Source organism: Cololabis saira, chromosome 14 (genome assembly GCF_033807715.1).
Source record: "Cololabis saira isolate AMF1-May2022 chromosome 14, fColSai1.1, whole genome shotgun sequence".
Classification (NCBI taxonomy): Eukaryota; Metazoa; Chordata; class Actinopteri; order Beloniformes; family Belonidae; genus Cololabis; species Cololabis saira.
Genome location: NC_084600.1, coordinates 33521494 through 33536942, shown reverse-complemented (window position 1 = coordinate 33536942; position 15449 = coordinate 33521494). Strand labels below are relative to the sequence as shown.

The following is a 15449-nucleotide window of genomic DNA, read 5'->3' as shown; positions in this document are numbered from 1 at the left end:
TTACCACACACGCCTGCTGCTATGATGCAGATCCGTCGCTGCAGCCTGTTGATGCTAAAAACGGGGCTAAACCTGTAACGTGCTTATGTGTTTTTAAATGGACACAGACAGACTGAATACAATAACGCAATAACACACACCTCGTTTTTAAAACGTATCACAAACATGTATTCTTAGAGATGTTTAAAATATGTTTTAAAGGCAGTGCATTTGTTGAAAAAGCCGACAGGTGTGTCATTTGGACTGGACTTGTGCTTGACTCAGATTTTTCTTTAACAACTTGGACTCAACTCTGACAGCGATTATAATTAAAAGACACTTACTGATTTATAAGGACAAGTTCAGCAAAAGGTTTAACCTCTCAGATCTTTTTTTTTCTTTGTGTTTTTAGTTTCAGAGGTTTAGAAATAGAATTATTTGGTGAGAAGCTTTGAGAAAACCCCTTACAAGGCTGAGCTGAAGTTTTTCCCTTCAGCAGCTTTGTTAAGGGCCAGAAAACTTGGAGAACTACTGTTATATTTACCGAGTGTTAACTTTTATGGTAAATTCTTCAAATGCTATTCAAACCTCACTCACTTTACTAGGAGGTTTTATGAGTCCGGCTCCAGATCTAAAGGCCAGTATCGACATTTGGCATCAGTATCATCTTGGCCAACGTAGTACGTCTCTTGCTGGTATGTCGCAAATCTAACATAAAGCTGTATAATAAAGACTTCTGGGGATTGTATTGAATGGAACTAGGATGGATGGATGGATGTTTTTAAATTGGATGCAAAATTGCCAATGCTACTTCGATCAACATAACACGGCCTCAGAAAACCATTAACACTCTGTGGTTCACTGCTGCATTCAAAAATGACACCTGCAACCATATTCCCAGGGACGAAGCCAAACATCAACAATGCACAGAAAGGCGGCAGAGGTTTCTGGATATGGCTTAATCTCAGATAAGGAAGAAGACAGCCGGTATGTAGTGTTTGCCGTGTGGTTAGATGCGATCATGTGTAACCATGGTCGTCCCAATAAAAACATCCGCTTCTGAGTGCAAAAAATGAGAGACCATCCAAGCTAATACTAACCAAGGGAGTAAAATCCAACACCTCTGATGTTATGATGTTGCGTCACTGCAGGTCTTTCTGCGGCACGTTTCTCTTCGCTTTTCTAAATTTAAATGTACATATCACTTCCCTTCTATCTATAAAGCATCTGTTAGATTATCTCACTTTAACTTCATCTCTCTTCCGCCACTTTTAAAAGGGTCCTCGACTTCACAAACCCTTTCACTAAGACAGCTAATCTTTCTCATGCACGCTACACCACAACCACATTCTATTCCATTGCTTATAACCTAGTTTTGTCTCATTTCTGTCGCTCTATCATTTATTTTTGTTCAATTTTAGTTTTCTTCATCACCTTATATGTTGGCACTTTTTCACTTATTTGCACACCGTGCCTTGCCGAAAGACTAATGAAAGGCTTCTGTGTCTGGTGTGTCAGGTAAAAGATGTTAAATGTGGTAAATAAAGAAATGTGTGACCTAGACAGCAAGTGCACTGGTTTAGTTTCACATCAACAGATGCTGAAACCACACATGAGAGAATTTCTTGCACTACAAGAGGAAACAACAAACATGGTGTTTGTTTTCAAAGCGACTTCATGGCAAACTTCTACAAAATCTTTACAAATACCAACTTTATATTGATACATTTATTCTTTATCTAACAGTTGCCGAGTAGCACATGAGAAAGAATAAAACAAATTAACCTTTTTTTTTTAGTAAAGATTTGAACCCCTAGACCGTGACATGCCAGCTTTCAGGATCTGTTAATCTGAGATTTTGCTTCAAACTTTTACCAGTAATGTCAAATCTTTTCATAAATTAGGTTAGGGGTTAACCTTCTTTGTGATTATATATTTAAAAAATAAATTTAAAAAACAGCTGTCCTATTATACGTTAAATACGACAAGTCATTTTAAAAGACCAGCCCCAGGACCTCCGTCTGGTGGTTTGCTGGTGTTTGAATGTGCCAGTACATGAACGATATCCACAGTAACAGACAAATGGCATTGCACTTAAAAGTTCAAGAAATCAAAACTCAAAAAGGTCAGAGATGTGCATGAATCATACTTAATAAACATTTGCACCTGATTGGGTGCAGACTGTTGTTTCCTACAGTCGTCTGTGAACTGCAGTAACCAAGCAGCTGAGCGCAAGAAAAGACACTTCAAACTAACGAGAGAGCTTTCAGTGTTGCCACAAAACAGGCATTTACTGTATCTTTTGAAAAGAGGAACATAGGTGTCATTTCGATTTGGCTCAACTGAGGCCACCCCAGATGTGACTGGTCGACATATTTTAATGTGTACTTAAAAATAAAGACATTTTAAAAACCCTCAAGAGGTTCAGATATAATATCAATATACTAATTGATTCCATTCTACCTACTGGCAACGCTGTCAGCTAGCGGTGCAACGATTAGTCAATGAAAAAAAAAAAGAAAAATCAATAATAAAAAAAGCCGCCAATGAATTTAATTGACGACTATTGTCGGCAAAAAAAACATTTCAGAGTGAGACATTACACTCCATTACTATCTCTGCTGAGAGTTGCACAAGCAACAATGTGCTGCACTAGGTAAACAATATGGTGGGGACCAATGCAACACCACAGTGACTGGCAGCATTAAAAGATGTATTTTTGAATTAAAATGTTCATCTTCCTTGTCTTTTATTTTTAATTAGCACATCATTTAAAACCACCTCATGCTAAATTCAAAAGCTGAGAGGTAAATAAGAGCCATTTAATAAATATGAGATTAATAATCAAATTACTTAACAAATAATTTCAATAACCTATAACTAATTGACTATCAGAATAGTTGTTAGCTGCAGCCTTACCACCAGCCCTGTGTGTTAATGAGACCAAATTCCTAACAAAGCTATTTTCTTTCTTTCCCCTCATGCGTTTCCAGTACTGGACAGGGCAGCATGGACTGAAATACCATCTGTGAATGCAACAGTTAATCAGCAGTGACTGATTTTACAAATGTAGTGTTGTCTGATAAAAATCATGCGTGACATTGTCTGCGTTTTGGTTACAGGTTTGTTCAAACATGCAACTCGCAGCAGTGCAGGTCAGACAGTGAGGGAGCAAGAAAGTCGAGGATGGTCTCTTGCAGGGCAGAAGATGTTATTTCAAATAGCAAACGACTGTCTTAAAGTATTTCAGGGCTTCATGTCACCGTCTCTAACCCATCACAATGTAGTGGTTACATTAAATATGGATTCGTCAACAAATAAGGTGACACTGCCATCTGTGAGTGCCCTTTACCTGCCAATGAGGAGAAATCAACAAAGGACGCAGCAGAACAAATACACAGCTGATATGTCTTAAAGTAACGAGAAAGTTTGATAAATTAGATAATATAAAAGCATGTTGAACTATTTTTGTAACCTCTGCTGAAATTCATTTCTGAGCACACACTGCTCTGCTTGTCCTGTTCTGTACACGGCGGCTCACACGCTTGCTCAGAGAGCAACAAGTCGCCACTTAAGTGTGTGTTTCTCCCCCTCTCTTACACTTTCCCTTGGGAGCCTGCGGCTTTGTGCTGGTTGGAATTCCCATAAAGTCCGATCTGTGCTGGGAGCAGCAGAAACCACGATAAATCACCCCAGCATGACTTGTCATACTGCACCATATGAGAAAGGTAGGCAAGGAGGGAACGCGGACTGTATAAAACAATGGATGAAGCATTAGGTCACGTGACCCATTGGTTTCTGAGGACCATTCTTCTTCTTCCAACAGAAACACACCCACTATATGTCAATCAAAATTTGCTTTGCTGTCTCCTAGGTCCTTCAGCTGAACCCCACGGAAACATCTGTAGAGCTGCTGTCAGGCGTTTACAGCGGAATATAGAGTTCAACATTTTGACTCGATGGCAAAATAAAAAGATTACCGTTGCATTTGCCCGAGACTGGATTAATACAAATGGGTGGTTGCTTCCCTAAGCGGGGAACCATGACGATTACGGATGAGGAAGTGATAGCACCTAGCCATAGGCTGAGCCAACTGTCAATCAATCATATTAGAAATTAGCTAATATGACACTACTAGGCATGTCATGCAAAGAAAGGTGTTTCTGTTGCAGTTCTGCAAAACATTCCTTCTTCAAATCATCAGAAAAACCACATTTTTTTGGTGTTACGGTATATGGGATCTTTGGGAAATTGATATTAGGGCTGTTCGATTAATCGATTTTAAATCGTAATCGCGATTATGTAATTAGAACGATGTTAAAACGTGAAAATCGTAAAATCGATTTTTTCCTTTTTTTTTTACCTTGTCTGCACACATATTAATGATTGATACCATATTAATGATTGATGGAAATACCTCTCAATACCTGCGACAAGTGCCCCATCGGAGAGGCTCTTTAGTGTAGGAGGGGGCGTTGTAACATGCCACCGGGCATCCCTCAAGCCAGATGCGATAGACCGGCTCGTGTTCCTTGCAAAAAACTTGCAATTGTGAATAGCAAATGTAATGACTGACATTACACACCTCTACCTCCTTCATGGTTTAGTTTAATTAGAAAATGTCTTGTTTTATTTAATTGGAAATATAACTTACTGTATGTTTGCAAGTGCTGATTTGCTGATTTTTTTTTTCAGAGATAAAACTTTATATTTTATTATATTTTTTAAAACTTTTTTTCAACTTATTTTACAGAGTTTTGCACTTTATTTATTCATTTTTGGTTTAATAAGAGCAAAGTTTGCACTTAAAGCCCAATGGGGCAAATGTTCAATAAAAAAACAGCATATTTGAAATAATTTCTTTGCCTTTTGTCAATTCACAAAATAATCGTAATCGAAAATCGGATTTTGAGAGAAAAAAAAATCGAGATTTTATTTTTGGGCAAAATCGAACAGCCCTAATTGATATAATTCAATAATAATGTTTCCTGTTCAAAATTCCAGTTTTGTGTAGTTTTAAGAGTAATAGAAACATCTGAACATCCTTAGTTTTACTGCTCCTCAAAATCCAGTTTGTATAGTATGCTTTCTTTGAAAATAGAAATCATTGGCGTTTAAATAAATAAATACTAGCAAGGAGCTATTGAGCACCTTGCATATTTGCTTACAACAAATAAATCATAAAAGCATCCAGTCACAGCATTGCTTTCATAGTTCTCATTACTGGTGGGGGGAGGTTTCCACTCGTGTTGTTTTGAACAGCAGGAATTGAGACCAAATGTAGTTCATAGAGCTCCTTAAAAACCGTCTCTTTCTTCAGTCCATACTTCAGAATAACCGTTTGGTGAGCGGAGCAATAGTGGAGCCAGAGGTTCAGCTTGCTTAAATGTCACAAAACAAACGTAAATTGTTTTGACATAAATTGTGTGAATAAAACAAGGGTTCAAGAAGCCTTTGCAATTAGGGGTGGGTATTGGGAAGGACCTCACGATACGATACGCATCACGATACTTGAGCCACGATACGATACACATTGCGATATCCCGATTATGCGATATCCCGATTATTATATTCTACATAGTTCACCGAAAAATTTAAAAATACATTACACATCTTAAAATCCAAGTTGTATATATGTACATCAGATGATAGTGATGGATCTTAAAATCCAAGTTGCACGTTCATCAGATTATAGTGACAATTCATGGGACAAACTGAGTCAAAACAATGTTTTATTATAACTATACAAGCTAAAGTTACAACATATTTGTATATGTTTTTCATATTATTTACATCATATGAAATTAACATTAAACTTAGTATGAGGTTGCTTTAATTATGTGGCAAATGATAATAAACACAAGAAAGATGGGTACTAAAACCAAGGACAGGCACAGTGATCAGTCAGTATAGATATAAATCCATAAATAAATAAACCTCTGTCCATTATTTTTCATTTTTTAAGGACAGGCAATTGTGTTATATAAAAAATAAATTATAAAATGAAATAAAACGTGAAATAAAACCTGAGCTCAGTGCAGGGCCCTCCCAGGGTTGGTAGAGAGTGGCAATGCCCAGGACTGTCACTTAGGTAGGAGCACTGGGTGATATAATGGGAAAAAAATAAAAAAAATAAAAAAATAAAAAAAATAATTAAAAAAAAATTGATATTCAAATTTTGAATATCGATATTGAATCGGCTGGAAAAGTATCGCGATATATTGCCATATCGATATTTTTGCCCGCCCCTATTTGCAATTATATGTATGCATTTGGAAAGCTCTCTGATCACCCTAATCCTAATTTTTTATTCAGTTTTTTGTTTGAATGCACCTTTCCATCCTTCCAAAGACAGCTGACTGAAATATTGACAGACGTCTCCTTTAATAGACAGCATATGCAGGAGTCCATGAAAGACCCCAGAAGAAGAAATCTGCATGACTGCAAGCACATTTCCTCTAAACTGGATAATAAAGTTTTGTGTAATGCTACTTTTGCATGCTGCCAAGTATTAAATTATTAAAAAAGTTTAAAAACAACTTTAGTGACTGTTGCTTCACAATACACCAATTATAACAGTGCCAGTGGTATTTTCAGACACAAGTCCCTAAAGGTCTTGTGTAGAGTCAAACCTGTGTGCGTTCACGTGTTCATCCCCAACATCCCCTGAGCTGCTAGGAAACAGAAACGCTCAGTCACACACCTGTACTCCTGAGCAGGTTCATGCTGACGTACAACAGCTACACATAATCTACTCTGTTTTGTTGAAGCAGAACACAGTAGCAGTAGAACACAGTAGCTACAGAAACATGTTGATAAAACATTAAAACAAGAGGAGACCTGCGTCAGCGTCGATGTGCACCACAGTGGCATCTAGCCAGTCCAGCTTTCAATGGCATTTCATGGATCATGTGGACGGTGAGAAATCTGGTCTGAGGATTTCGCCACCGTTCACCTGTTGCATCTTGTAGTCTTAATTAATCGAGAGAATGTCATGAGTTTTGACATGTTGCTTTTGTGGTTGCTTAAGGGTGTGTTTAATGATTTTATGCCAGTGTGTGGTGTTCCTTCAAAGTACTGATGTATACTGTAGCAGTTTATCACTGCCAAAAACTAAATGAAATGCAAGTAACATGTAAATATTATCATGAAAAACTGCACTTTGTCCTCCAAGTGGCCATAATGTACCATAGACATTAAAGTAAAGCCACTTAAAAGTGAATGAAGTGAGGCAGAAACAAAGTTTTCCATTGAATCCCAGAATTTAGCCTAAATGTCTTACTTTGTCTCCATGCCGTATATTTATGGACTAAACGTAGTTGTCGGGGTCTGCACAAAAGCCCTCTGTAAGTGTCAAAGAGCCTTTCTCTCAACCATACACCCACAAACAAACAGAGAATTGCAGCCTTGAAAAGAGACCTTTTCTTTAAAAAAAAAAAAAAAAAAAAAAAAAAAAGGAGTCAACCCCAAGGCTTTCTTTCTAAACATTTTCTGATCGCTCTTTGAAAAAGTGCTCCTTCCTCGAATCTCTTGAGAAGCAGCTGAACATTGAAGGGAGTACAGCAGGGGCTATTTTTGGGAAAAGAGTGCAACTAAAGCAATGACAAGCCAGCTGTGTTTCCACAGCTTCATGAAGGGAGGAGGCTGAGGAGAGGAGGAGGAGGAGGAGGAGGAAGAATGGGAAAACAGCAATGATCAAATGCTGCTGGCGTCACTCAAGCTTAAGGTTTACACACTTCATCCTGGGTTAATGCATGAGCTCTGTGATGGAAGAGCTTGCTAAAACTGGGCTGAATCATACTTTATCCGAGACAGACCTTTCAGGTTCACTCTTGTAAAACTAAGTTTGTCATGCAAGTTTTGAATCAAAAGAGCGCCAAATCTCTGGAGACGTCCCTGATCCCCAGTTTAGGTCCCACTGAACCCTTTTACACACCCATCTCTGGATCTGACCACTTTACTTTTACTTCTGCTCGAATGACATTCAGGGGCGTCAATTGGGTATGGCAAGGTATGGCAGCCGCCACACCTTGGCTTCAAAGGAAAATGTAAATGTTTGTTTTTTAAATACATTTATGGAATTACTCTGTGTTTATTTGTATTGATTATTCTATTACTTAATACATATAGAATAACTACAAATGCAAATCAGAACATGATCGATTTCACTAGTTATTTTACACTGCAAAAACTCAAAATCTTAACAAGAATATTTGTCTTATTTCTAGTTAAAATGTCTAATTTTTAGTCAAAAAAAAATCTCATTACATTTAAGACAAGACTCAAAAACAACCATTTTCACCTGTTTCAAGTAGATTTTCACTTAAAATGAGTGGAAAAATCTGCCAGTGGAACAAGATTATTTTGCTTGTAATGAGAAGATAAATCTTGACCCACTGGCTGATTTTTCTACTTATTTCAAGTGAAAATTTACTTGAAACCGGTGAGAATGGTCAAATAACAAGTTATTTTTCTGGTGTGATTCTTGTTTTAATTGTAATGAGATTTTTTGACTAAAAATGAGACATTTTAACTAGAAATAAGACAAATATTCCTGGTAAGATTTTGAGTTTTTGCAGTGAGTGAGACTGCATTTGAAAAAGTTCACATTTTCTTGACCACACAGATAAACTACATAGCAGTTGTTTTTCAGACTGTAGGCGTGTACATGGTGTACAAATTAAATCATAATACAACTGAGATTACATATTTCAATTAGGAGGGTATTTCAAACCAACAGGCAATTTAGTGACTTCAACTTTTTGGTTAAACTTCACCATCAGCTGAGGTCGGGGGAGTTTTCCCCAACGTGGTTCCAAGTGTTGGTTAACATTAGCTAGAAAAGGCTGATCGGGGGAGCGTTGGTTTTGTTTACCTCTGCGGTCCGCAGCGCGGGCGGCTTCTTCAACGCCAGCTTGAAAGAAGTTTCCGTGGCTCCCGTCATTTTCATTACTTTGGCTCCGGTCCACGTCACGTTATTTCTCCTTCTCGATCTTCACTTTTATGCCACTTACACGCTCTTTCGGGTGAAAAAGGCTGGACAAAACTCACATCCCTGTGGATCTTGTCCTCGCCCAGCCGAGCATGCGAGGCGTTTACTCCAAACGAACCGACCGGGAACTCCTTCCACTTCTAGAGGGGAAAATATTTTCAACAAACTCACTGTTACACTACGTCCGAGGAGAGGTAAAAAACGCTAAAGCGTGACAGAAAGTCGAACGTATGTGACCTTTTGGCTTTATTTCGGCACATCTTTGATGTACTATTCACTTCGGTAGCTCAGGAAAGTCCCATACAGGAGTTGAGATTTTCGGATCCCTCCTCCCGCAGCGCTGCCGAGACTCGACGACATCTGGCTGCCCCAACGTGGTGCTGCGTTCAAGTCTGTCGGAATCAAGACTGGCGTATGACTTGCACGGACGAGATTTCTATCTCAGTTTGTATACAGGACTGTCTCAGAAAATTAGAATATTGTGGAAAAAGTTCTTTATTTTCTGTAATGCAATTAAAAAAACAAAAATGCCATACATTCTGGATTCATTACAAACAACTGAAATATTGCAAGCTTTTATTATTTTAATATTGCTGATACAGGACTGTCTCAGAAAATTTGAATATTGTGATAAAGTTCTTTATTTTCTGTAATGCAATTAAAAAAACAAAAATGCCATACATTCTGGATTCATTACAAACAACTGAAATATTGCAAGCCTTTTATTATTTTAATATTGCTGATTATGGTTTAAGATTAAGATTTCCAGAATATTCAAATTTTTTGAGATAGGATATTTGAGTTTTGTTAAACTGTAAACCATTATCAGCAATATTAAAATAATAAAAGGCTTGCAATATTTCAGTTGATTTGTAATGAATCCAGAATGTATGACATTTTTGCATTACAGAAAATAAAGGACTTTATCACAATATTCTTATTTTCTGAGACAGTCCTGTAGAGACCAGAGGTGGGTAGAGTAGCCAAAAATTGTACTCAAGTAAAAGTACTGTTACTTCAGAATAATATGACTCAAGTAGAAGTAAAAAGTAGTCATCCAAATAATTACTAGAGTAAAAGTAAAAAAGTACTTAGTGAAAAAACTACTCAAGTACTGGGTAACTGTTGAGTATAGTCTGATTTATTTTTGTAACACAACCATTCAAACAGACAAAAGTACAAAATAATCATCTTCAGGCAAATTAAATCAATAAAATTAATTAAAATTAATAAAAAATAGCTTCAATTAAAATAATCTTAAAGTAAATTCAAGTACTTAAAATAGTAAAAGAATAAAAAAATAAATTAAGCACAAGTAGCACAAAATTTCAAGCCTTAGTACTTTTCTTTTTTAACCAGGCAGAACTAGAACAAGCCCATGAACTCATATAAACTCTGTGTGTGTTTGAGTCTGTGTATATGTGACAAAACATGCAAAAACAAACATTTTCCCCAAAGATTCACTCAGTGATGTCAGGAGATTGACGCGTACGTGGTGGGGAAAAAAGAAAAGTAACGAGCTCAATGTAGCAGAGTAAGAGTAACAGTTTCTTCTTGACAAATCTACTCAAGTAAAAGTAAAAAGTATAGTGAATAGTATAGTTGAAACTACTCCTAAAAGTACAAAATTTCCCAAAACTTACTCAAGTAAATGTAACGGAGTACATGTAAATGTAACTCGTTACTACCCACTTCTGATAGAGACACAATGTTTTGTTTTGTTTTTAAACTGTAGCTCGAGCTGCAAGATACGCCAACATTACACAAAACACAAGTTTGATTTTTTTTTTAAACCCAGTAGAAAATAGAAAAGAAGATTAACAAGATACATTCAAATAACTTTATATCTTTCAGAAAACTCTCTTTGTATTTTCCATTTGGGTAGATAAAGTATAACAAAAGAAATAGACAAAACAGAAGAGAAAAAAAATAAACATTGAAAAACATGAATAAGCCCTGACATGTTTCTTGAAGTTTTAAGGTTTGCTGCCCTGTCAATACGTGGTTTTGTCCTTGTTAAAACCAAAAAACGTAATAATGGCCAATAACGTAATAACTGCCAATAATGTAATCATTTTGGCCATTTCAAATGTAATAAAGCCAATAGTGTAATAATGTGCCAATAATGTAATAAAACTTTTGAGTCAATAATGTAATAACTTTTTGCCGATAATGTAATAATTTTGTAATAATTTTTTAATACCAGGCCAATAACGTAATAACCAGCCAATAATGTAATGCCTTATTACATTATCGGCAAAAAGTTATTATGTTATTGGCTCAAAAGTTTTATTACACTATTGGCCTTATTACATTTGAAATGGCCAAAATTATTACGTTATTGGCAGTTATTACGTTATTGGCCATTATTACGTTTTTGGTTGTAACAGTCCTGTTTTCTGAAAATTGTTTTGTTTTTGTTTTTTCTTTCAGTCTTTTAGAGCAAATGTAGGTTAGGGCCATCATTAAAGTTACTAAAGAAATGTCTAAACATTAATTATCCACAAACAAAAAGTTTTTGTCTTTTTTTACTAAATATTGCGTAAACTCAATTCTACAAAAATAATAAATTATTCAAAATAATACCATAGATAATTGGGATTTTCAAATTTAAGGGGTTAGGTTCATTGCTGTATAATCCAGTTTTTAACTATTTTGATGATCAATTATACGACCTTGTCAATGTGTACTCAAATGCAACACGTCACGCTCGCTTCTGGTCCTGTTCGCCACTGAAAACGGGGAGTAGTCATAGTAATCAGATTACCGCAATTTCATGAAAAAGCTTTTCTTCTCTTATTATACACTTCCTTTTCGCATTATTTTTGAAGAACATATGTTGTAAATTCCCAAATAAAAAATACCACAGGGTTCTGTTTGTTTCTTTTTCACCCTCACGTTAGATGAAGTAAGCGCTTTATTAGATAATCACCGATTCATGGCACCATGTGGTCGTGAAATACAAGAAAGCGGGTCTACATATTCCTCCCCACCCCTCCAGTATAGTTGCAATCATCATGGGCACTCTTTACTTCCTTTCTTTATTGCATAACTGTGTTGATTCATTTTACCTCCACTAAAGCAGAGCGGGGCGGAGTCACAGGCCGCCGGTGAATTCAATGCTGGATAAAACGTGGAGCCCAGATGTTGACTGGAAGTCAAACCACTAGTTATTTGAACAAATCTCTCCTTTTTTTTGGTTTTGTAATAAACGTTTGCTGCTAATTATTACTGTTTTTAATTATCCATGTCAAAACCACAGATTATACTAGTGTCATCAAATCATATAAAATTAAAATATTTATATTTAAATGTCTTTACTGGAGTTGGTAAACAGAGGAATGCAATGACAGTGAGGAAACCACAGCTACTAATCCAACGTGGAAAAAAAGAGAAAGCTGAAGCTGCTGCAGTGACTCAAAGCTTCGCGGTCCTCTTGTTGCTTCAGTGACTTCTGAACAGGTACAAACCCAAATATAGTCATATTTTCTTAACAGTCACCCCTGGTAACGCCTCTGTGAGCACTTATTTTCACACATCATGATACAGAACTTAGATACCAGCATCGCTTTTCTCTTTGACTCAAACTCTCAGACGCTCATAAATTCTCAGCATTTTTATTGCACAACATTCCCAGAAAATTGGGAAAAAAATAATTTCAGGTGACCATTCGTAAAAGACATTCTGTACAAATACATGGAAATAAACTGAGTATGTACAGTTTACACAAACTGTTACACTTACAGGCAACTAAATAATTTATTCATATACAAAGAGGGAAAAAAGCAGACCTATAAATCCATACATCTTAAAAATAATGGCTGGCTTGTACAAAATGTAGGCTGATATACTGGAGCATCTTCAATACACATAAGCATGTATTTACCAACTCAAACAGCAAAATGAGTTATGAATAAATCTGTAAAGCATTCGTGCCACTTCTTCATTAAGACATCGGTCGTATTTGAGGTGCAGTTTGGATTTACAAACACCGTCCACTGCTCAGGGTCATTTTCTATGAATATAGACCATTTTATTTCCTTTCAAAACCCAAGCAGGCTTTGTGATTTGTCATGTGATTCAAATGCCTGCACCCCTCTTCGGTTAAAGTAAATTTGCTGGATTAAAAAGCCCAGTACAATAACAGAACAGGATACATGCATGTATCTGAAGCTCAGAAGTTCCTCTCTGGTTTAGATGGAAAGATTTTTTATTTTATTTAAGGCTCAAATGAAAAGATTTATGCCCATGGTTTCCTGCAGCAGCTTCCACCTTACACCCAAACAGAAGCTGAGAGACTAAGGCTCCACTTCCACAAGCTGCATCCCGCTTGCATAGCAACTAAAATGTCTGTAAATGTAAAGAAACAAAAAGAAAAACATGGCCTCTAGTAGTTTGTGTTAAGAACTGTTACAGAAACAAGCTTGTAATAGTGTTATCCAGTACATACACAACCACGATAAGGCAGTAAACATCATACGAAGGTGATGGAACTAGAAAAGTGTGAAAATACTTCAGCATTTTGGTTGTAAAAACACAACATGGGCTGCAGGTTACTCTGCAGTATAAAGGGACCATTATCAATCACACTGATGAAAGAAAGAAACGTTTTCTGCCATTTGAAGAAAATAAACGGCTTTCCCTTTTTTCAGAGAACACAGCAAGAAGTCTGAAAGGCTGAAATTCCTCCGATTAAAATATTATATAGTTTACCTCAGGGTTTTCTATGGCGCAACTGTCAATCATCCACTGCCCATATGAAGATCTGAGGTAGTGCTGTACCAATGATAGGAATCTGAAAACCACTTTGAGCCATTAAAAAAAACAACAGTTTTTATAATTCAAAATCCTGGTGAGTGCCAATTTGTGGAAAAAAAAACAAAAAAAAACAAACCTTTATAGTAACTTGGGCTACTAATTTAGTCTACCAAATAAACTGTTGAGATATAACAATATATGACGCCTGTAAACACAAACATGAGAATGAAAGTGGTATAACTGGCACTGGATTGATCATTCCCAGGACTTTTACCTCAAATTAACAACAAATGTCCCCATTTCCTTTGAACGTGGAGTTTATCGGTTCATGAAGGCATGTTTAAGATTGTACAGGAAAAGAAAGCAGTTGAAGAAATAAAATCCATCGTTACTAAAGTGAAGGTTTTATAAAATTTCAATTGCACCTGGAAAAATAAAGTCTTTGGCTTTTGTTTCCAAAATAAAAAGAGTCTTGTTTTAAAAGAAACATTCAGGTAATTTCAGGGAAGCTTCAGTCATCAGCAGAGCCTCGCTCCTTCTCTGGTCTCTACCTCCACCCTGTGGTGCAACACCCACGTTGCTCCGAAGTCAGCAGCGGTGATGACGGTCAGCACCAGCTCTAGATGACACTCTGGTCTGTGAAGATACACACTGCTCAGACTCAGGGCGAAAAAAAAAAACTAAATCCCGTATCGGCCAGGCACACGTGTAGGGAAGCCATGTCAGGGTTCAGCTGTGCAGCGTGGACAGCCGCTTTCAGGGTCCGGAACGGCACAAAACCCGAGTCCGACTGGTCTGGCCAGGCGTGGGACCTTAGTGCTGGTGCAGTCTCATAGCAAGATCTGGGCAACATAGGGGGAGTGAGTGCTGGCCACTGCGGCTAACAAGGGCAGGTCACTGGACTCGATTCTAGGAAGACAACACAACAAGATCAAAAAGCGTCAAAAGCTGTTTAAGGTTAGACCGGGAAGCCATTTTCTAAGCGTAAAGTATAGTTCATGCAACAATCTCCACATTAACTGTGCAAGTAAGTCACCAAATTTTATGCAAAATTACATTAAACAATTAAAAAAAAAAGCATAATTTGCAAGGCTTTGGAAAAAAAATGAGACTCTGTGAGCGTTGATGCTAAAGGTGTACAGATAAGGAGGAATATGCAGAGTCAAAGATGATAGCTGTCAAAAGAAACGTAAAAATTACATCCATACACACTCTAGGTAAAGGTAAAGGTAACATCAGGGTTAGAATAGTTTTGAATTTTTAATTTCATTTTAGTTTAGTTTTATTTCGTTTTGACTTTTTCTCCTTCAATTCAGTTAGTTTTAATTCGTTTTTAGTGTGGGTTTGCTAGTTTTTATTAGTTTTTATATTTTCAAAAATGCTTAATTTTAGTTTAGTTTTTATTAGTTTTAGTTTTAGTTTTGACGTCACGCACCGTGAGGCGTTAAGGTGCCGTAGCTGCCAGTTGGAGATAAACGGCCAGAGCGGAATAAATTGATCATACCAAGAGGCTTATATTGACAGGGACGAAAACGGAGGAAATTATATCTATAATTCAGTTCGTTTTAGTTAGTTTTCTAAACACGCAATATAGTTTCAGTTATTTATCGTTTTTGTCTTTTAATTTTCGTTTTTATTTAGTTCACTTAACTAAATTGTTTTTTCAATTTTAGTTTTCGTTATTTCGTTCGTTTTTGTGAACGATAATAACTCTGGGTAG

General features: G+C 36.7%; 2 protein-coding genes across 6 annotated transcripts in view; both read right to left on the bottom strand.

The window, feature by feature from the left end:
* LOC133460030 (rap guanine nucleotide exchange factor 6-like) overlaps nucleotides 1–9302 on the bottom strand; it is a 146068-nt gene extending 136766 nt beyond the window's left edge. For all 4 annotated transcript variants that reach the window (XM_061740507.1, XM_061740509.1, XM_061740508.1 and 1 more), the window contains exon 1: nucleotides 8855–9302. In XM_061740507.1, the coding sequence (XP_061596491.1) occupies nucleotides 8855–8929 (75 nt within the window). In that variant the 5' untranslated portion in view covers nucleotides 8930–9302. The remainder of the gene's footprint in view (nucleotides 1–8854) is intronic.
* A 3270-nt stretch (nucleotides 9303–12572) lies between these two features.
* The window catches only part of fnip1 (folliculin interacting protein 1), a 39283-nt gene continuing 36406 nt past the window's right edge, over nucleotides 12573–15449 (bottom strand). For both annotated transcript variants that reach the window (XM_061740499.1, XM_061740500.1), the window contains one exon: nucleotides 12573–14638. In XM_061740499.1, the coding sequence (XP_061596483.1) occupies nucleotides 14560–14638 (79 nt within the window). In that variant the 3' untranslated portion in view covers nucleotides 12573–14559. The remainder of the gene's footprint in view (nucleotides 14639–15449) is intronic.